We start from the raw sequence: 6,987 nt of genomic DNA, 5'->3' as shown, positions 1-6,987 counted from the left end.
ACCTACTGCTGTCTTTAAATTAAAAAAAAAATTTGAAATTGTTTTTCGTGTTCCATGCCATTGAATCCTTTCAGGCTTTTGATTTTAGAAATTGTACATACGTAGAGCATGCTCTTGCGTATCGAATGAACTGAGAGATATGAACCCTGTATGCAGGTGATGAAGGTATATTGCTGCATAAGTAAGGGAAGTTGACGATTGAAACGTTAAAGTCATCACGTTTATCATAAAGCTTGGTTATTAGATTACCATTAATGTCTTTTTCAAGTAAAATATCCAAATATGAAACAGATGTGTCAGACTCTGTGGTATCTTTTATCTCAAGCTCACCGGGATATATCATATCGACATAAGAATGGAAATCATCATTGTTAATTGACAATACGTTGTCTTATATAAGTTTTTAAGCTGTTGATTTTGGTAAAATCTTGTGATTTAAAATTTTGTTAAAGTTCCTTGGAATTTTTAAGTATCCACATCTGATTTTCACCACTTCTCGAATATATTGTTGCACAGTACTCTTGAAGTTTCTCCTTCACTACTGTTAATATCTTAGTGAGGAGTAAAGAAAGACGCTTGGTTGAACATTTACTGGAACCCGCTCTGTATCTTTGTAAGGCTTTTTATGAAGTTTCAGAATCCATTATAGATATGGTAATTCAAATTCATTTTGGTTGTTTGGAATATTAAAAATATTCAAAACTGACATATGATTTTGAAGAATTTCTTCCTTAGAAAGAGAATTATGAGTATAAGTTGGATTACCACTTGTAGAATTAAATCCAAGTTCCTCTAAAATACATTTAATATAATGAGCCTCACAAACAAAGACAATGTTGTTACCTGCTTTGTCAGCAGGGACCAGTACGTACTGATCATGTAATCTATCTAATTCTTTTTTCACTTCTGGATTATTGAGTACAGAAGGATAAATGGTTCTCATATTGCCCCTCAATCTTTCAATGCACAAATTTAACATACATCTGATACATTTTAATGCATTCTGACAAAGTGTCAAGGTCTTCTTTTTCATGTCTGACCCATCGCCTGGCATAATCCTCTACAGAATCCGTAATATTTATGAAATTCCGATGCCAGTTGAAGGATCAGGATTCCCTATATTTAGGACCATTTAAAATTAGTGATCTAAGGTCCCCATTATTAACTATATTTACGCCACCAGTAATAACGTGTCCAGCAGGACTATAGTTATATAGGAATACATAGGAGAAATCTTTTAAAAATATTCTTCTCAAAAACAGCAAAGCCATGCTTAGTCATATTTATATGGAAGCATCGTCAGGTAAAGGAGATTCAATTTTTTTTCAAATCATGAGCCTTGGGGGTAGGGAGGGGCCACAATGGGGGATCAAAATTTTACAAAGGAATATATAGGAACAAATCTTTAAAAATCTGCTGCTCCAGAACAGCAAAGCCATTTGTTATATTGATAAGGAAGCATCCTCAGGTAGTTTAAAATTCAATTCCCCCCCCCCCTTGTAAACTTTTCAATAATGAACTGATTTGTGCTTTTTCCTAGCCAATGTGCTCAGGGGAGTGATGTGGCCCATGGGCCTCTTGTTACATTTTGGCTCCTAAAATTTTCAGATAGATCTTATTTCTTGTAGAGGATAGTGACAGCGACTATGAAGGTCTGCAGGATCCTCCGGTGCGACGTCAATTACAGAATATCCTCCGACAGTATCCTGACGGACCCCAGATCATCAGGGTAACTCATCGTATCTGAGATGTAATGCTGATGCATGTGAATATTTTTTCAAGTTACCCTCTCTAAGTTTTTATATGTTTCTATACAATGTACGCTGACAGGAACTGGTACAGAATGCTGAAGATGCTAAAGCCAGTACTTTCAAGGTTATGACATGTATTGAGGATAATTTAGGGGATGGAGATTTTGACCCCAAATACAAAAAAATCTTTCAGGTAAACAAAATTTTAGACTCAAATATTTCAATGATCAAAGGTGAAAATTAATCATACGGTTTATTTCATTTTAAGATAAATTGAGCTTTTCTAATCATCTGTTCTTTGTTGATTTGTCATGAACTTTTTAGCTCACCTGAGCTGAAAACTCAAGTAGGCTTTTTGATCACATTTTGTCCGGCATCCGCCTGTCTGTCTGTCTGTCTGTAAACTTTTCACATTTTCGACCTCTTCTCCAGAACCACTGGGCCAATTTCAACCAAACTTGCCACAAAGTATTCTTGGGTGAAGGGGATTCAAGTTTTTCAAATGAAGGGCCATGCCCTCATTCAAAGGGAGATGATTCAGAAATAAAGAAAAAAAATGGCATGATTTAAAAATCTTCTTCTCAGGAACCACTGGGCCAAAAAAGTTGAAACTCTTAGAAAACCATCTTTATATAGTTGCAAGGTAGTGTAGATCAAGTTTGTTCAAATCATTATCCCTGGGGGAAGGGTGGGATCACAGTGGGGGATCAAAGTTTTACAGAGGAATATATAGGAAAAAATCTTGAAAAAATCTCAAGAACAGCAAAGCCATGATTAGTCACATTGATATGGAAGCATCCTCAGGTTATGTAGATTCAAGTTTCTTCCCCTCCCCCTGATTGTAGGGTGGGGCCACCAGGGGGAATCAAAGTCAAAATCAAATTCATAGGAATATATAGGCAAAAATCTTCTGCTCAAGAACAGAAAAGCCATGTTTAGTCAGATTGATGTATATGGAAGCATCCTCAGGTAGTGTAGAGTCAAGTTTGTTCAAATGATGACCCCCTGGGCTTGGGAGGGGCCGCAGTGGGGATTAAATATTTAGAAAGGAATATATAGGAAAAAAATCTTCTTTAAGAACAGAAAGGCATGTTTAGTCATATTGATATGGAAGCATCCTCAGGTAGTGTAGATTCAAGTTTGTTCAAATGACCCCCCCCCCCCCCCTGCTCAAGAACAGCAAAGTCATTTGTTATATTGATATGGAAGCATCCTCAGAAAATTTAAAATTCAAGTCCCCCCCCCCCATGTAAACTTTTCAATACTGAACTGATATGTGCTTTTTCCTAGCTAATGTGCTCAGGTGAGCAATGTGGCCCATGGGCCTTTTGTCTTGAAGTCAGTGTATTTAGCAAGCTTGAAAGTGTAAATAAATGGAAGAGAATTAAGAAAATCTCAAATTAACAAATTCATGATGATGATGATGATGTGCATGCATTATCCATTTTCTAATTACTTTTAGGGACCAGCTCTATGTACATTCAATGATGGTGTTTTTACTGAAAAGGATTGGAAAGGCATTAAAACAATTTATGTCAGTGTGAAAGAAAAAGATGATACTTTTAAGATTGGACGATTTGGACTTGGGTTCAAATCAGTATTTCATGTTACAGGTACACATTGAAATTCTATCCCCACAACAAAGTTGTGGAAGGGGGAGGGGGTTTATACTGAAATTATTTTGTCCATCTGTCCATTCTTCCAGTTTTATATCTGTAAAGGCAAGGTTAAGCTCAGCTTTTAAGAACATTGTAGGCATGTTTGTAATTTAGTACAGTTTTTCAAAACATGTTTGTGAATCAGTTTGTTGCATGTAGAAAGAAGCGACTTGAAACAGCAATGCTTTAGTTGTGTAACAGAGATGGGAAAAAACAGCACTAGAAACAATGCAACCATATGCTTCAAAGATGTTGGTTCTTTGCAGGAGGAATAAAAGAAAGTTCCTCTTTCATTATATTTTATTAACTATAAACTTAGATGACAGAATGTAAGTTACTCTAGATCATTATGTTTTTGCGACATCTTATTTCAGCAAGCTTTTTAGCTCACCTCAACGAAGTTGGGGGAGCTTATGTAATACCGTCGGTGTCCCAGGTTAAAGTTTTTGGATCAGATTTCTTTTCAAGTACTTCTATGCCATATATTAATCAAAGATGCATGGAGGATGCTTCTAGTGTGTTTCATTGTACCAGTCTAAGTTTCAGATGCTGCAATTTCAGCTAAAGAATGACCAGGTTTATGTTTCTGGAGCAGGTTTAAGTTTTTGGAGCAGGTTAAAGTGTTTTGGAGCAGGTCTCATTTCCAAGTAACCAAAAGCCCCAATTTTGTTGACCAAACTTGCATGGATGATGCATCTAAGGATGCACACTACCAGGCTTGCTTCGGTTGCTGGATCTGACCTACATTTTCCGGATGAGTGACCAGGTTAAAGATTTTGGAGCAGATCTCATTTCCAAGTAACTATAAGTCCTATATTGACCAAACTTGCATGCTTGATACATCTAAGAATGCACACTACCAGACTTGCTTCAGATGCTGGATTTGACCTTTATTTTTTGGATGAGTGGCCAGGTTGAAGATTTTGGAGCAGATCTCATTTCCAATTAACTATAAGTCCTATGTTGACCAAACTTGCATGCATGATACATCTAAGGATGCGCACTACTGAACTTTCTGGGTCTGACTTATATTTGGATCTGACCTATAGTTTCCGGATGAGTGACCAGGTTAAAGTTTTTGGAGCAGATCTCATTTCTAATTATAAGCCCCATATTGACCAAATGTGCATGGATGATACATCTAAGAATGCACAGTACTGGACTTCTTCGGATGCTGGATCTGACCAACATTTTCTGGATGAGTGACCAGGTTAAAGTTTTTGGAGCAGGTCCATTGCCAAGAAACTATAAGGCCTATCTGAACCAAACTTGCATAAATGTTGCATCTAGGGATGCACACTACTAGATTATTAGTTTAGTGTGGGACTTTCCCTTACTTAAAAACAACATTCGTCGAGGTGAGCTCTGTAATCTCTGATTACCTATGTTTTATTATTTATCAGGAAATTAAAATTTTTGTTAGCTGTGCTTATTGTGACAAATAATCCTTTACATCACAAACATATGCAAAAAGAAAATATTCACGAGCAGACAGACTGGCGTAAAATTTTATGCAGAAAAGTTCTCGTGAATGAAAAGTGATTTACAGTAGTAAAACTGTGTTAAAAGAAATGCCAGAATCTAGTGACATTAATGGCTCATGCATTGGAATATTCCCTAAAAAAAGGTGCTGAAAACGATACTAAGTTGACTGCTAGGAATCATGGGAATTATTTTTTTTTTAAAGTGGCTCCTCAGGCTCTTAAGTGACTTACATATAGATATTTCATTCATATCTATTTCCACTGACACAGATACACCTGTCATTATAAGTGGGGATCGGTTGTTGATTATCAACCCAACCAGTACCACAGAAAGGGTTTGTCACAGTGTCACCTTCAAGAAGCTTACCTCAAGGTACAAATTCACCCTATGGCCAGTACTGAGGAAGGTCCTACACTTGGATGAAGGAGGCGTTTTTGGATTCAAAACATCTAATGTGAAGGAAGAACATTTTCCAAGTATGTCAGAAAAGATTTTTTTTTCATAAACCCAAAAATAATGTGTTAAAATCTTTTTAGTTCATATAAGTTTCTGTGTTCATCTCTCAGCAGTCTGTCAACTTTCATGTCATTGACTAATTTCAACATGAACCATGGGCATCTTTAAATAGAGGGAATTTAATTCTGTTGTTTTGAATTTCTTTACAGATACTTTGTTTTGGTTCCCTTTGAGAAGAGCACCATCCACCCTCCTGAAAAAGATATACCAACCCTCAAGAATGAAGGAATTGATGGAATCATTCAGAAGAGAGGCAGACACAACTCTGCTGTTTCTTCAATACATCAGCTCAATCACAATAATGGAAAACAGGGACAGTGTATTGTATGAAGTGACTATAGAGGGAACTGGTGCATCAAAAGATAAGTTTTCTGACTTACGAGAATATACAAGAGATTGGTTAAAGGACACAAATGCAAAACCAAAGGATTCCCAAAGTATTGCATACAATGCCCTGGTAATCACCAGGAATGGAAAAGAGGATTCAGCAAAGAAAGCAGTGTTCAAAATTGTCAATTTTTACCAAGGCACAAAGGAAATGTCCCAAGGTCTCAAAGAATTGTCAGAAGATGGAGATAATGCACCATTTGTTGGAGTAGCATATCCTCTACAGATGGAGGAATCATTTAATGCTCATGTGTTCTGTTTTCTGCCATTGCCTTTTCAGTCCAGTAGTTTGACCAATCTGCCTGTACATGTGAATGGGTTCTTTAACCTGGATCCAGCTCGAGATCATGTTTTACAAGCCACAGCAGGGCAGGTTGGAAAGAGAGATAAAAACATAGAATGGAATGAGCGACTGATTAAAGAAGTAATATCTCAAGCATATATAAAGCTGATTGAGGATCTTCTCAAGGAAGGTAGTCCACGAGAGATTGTCTGTCGCTGTTTGCCTGATGTTCAGAAAGTTGATAATGCATTGTGGAAACTCCTCCTTCAGCCTGTCATGGAAAGTGTCCTCAGAATGAATATCTTCCAGACTGAGAAGCAGGAGAAAACTTGGGTTAGTTTTGAACAGGCTGTATTTGATGTTTTTGTTGACAGAGAAAGAGAAGTAGCAGAGAAAACAAAGGATGTAGTGATAGAATTGATCAAAGAGTACGGTGAAAACTTAGTCATATTGCCAAAGCATTTGAGAATTTTAGTGGAGTCACATACAAAGTACAGATTTCTACCTGAAATCCAGTCAAGGGTTATTAGCACAGAATATGTAGCTAATCTTTTGCTCAGAGATCACCGATATAAAGAGAAGAATAGATCCACCAAAGTAATACTTCTTGGTTACTTCTTAGAATATGGTCATCAAGAAGTATGGAAACAGCTGGAACTGTTGCCAACAAATGACAAGACCCACTTTGTGTCTCTAGTATCCACAGGAACTCTGTATTTATGCTCAGAAAGTGAAGCCGACTTATTTCCAGAGTTGGAGAAGCAATTGTTATCTGATTTGAGAGAAGAGATGAAAGCCAAATTGATGACAAGTCAAACAAGTAAGTGATGATTAAGCATGTACTTGATTTATTTTTTTGTTTAACTTTTTCAAAAGTGCCCAAATGTCTGTCTCTATCTTTAAATAT

At 36.8% G+C, this 6,987-nt stretch overlaps 1 protein-coding gene across 1 annotated transcript in view; it reads left to right on the top strand.

Moving 5' to 3' along the window:
• Positions 1 to 6,908, top strand: part of LOC133189679 (sacsin-like) — a 13,054-nt gene extending 6,146 nt beyond the window's left edge. The window contains exons 2-6 of the mRNA XM_061325078.1: positions 1,629 to 1,729; positions 1,831 to 1,944; positions 3,214 to 3,364; positions 5,164 to 5,370; positions 5,560 to 6,908. Coding sequence (XP_061181062.1) covers positions 1,629 to 1,729; positions 1,831 to 1,944; positions 3,214 to 3,364; positions 5,164 to 5,370; positions 5,560 to 6,908 — 1,922 coding nt within the window. The remainder of the gene's footprint in view (positions 1 to 1,628; positions 1,730 to 1,830; positions 1,945 to 3,213; positions 3,365 to 5,163; positions 5,371 to 5,559) is intronic.
• Positions 6,909 to 6,987: the final 79 nt, after the last annotated feature.

This window comes from Saccostrea echinata, unplaced genomic scaffold (genome assembly GCF_033153115.1).
Source record: "Saccostrea echinata isolate AGI-Se365-2 ecotype Australia unplaced genomic scaffold, CSIRO_AGI_Sech_v1 ptg000019l, whole genome shotgun sequence".
NCBI classification, from domain to species: domain Eukaryota; kingdom Metazoa; phylum Mollusca; class Bivalvia; order Ostreida; family Ostreidae; genus Saccostrea; species Saccostrea echinata.
The sequence above is the reverse complement of the archived record's forward strand: the minus strand, read 5'-3'. Positions and strand labels throughout refer to the sequence as shown.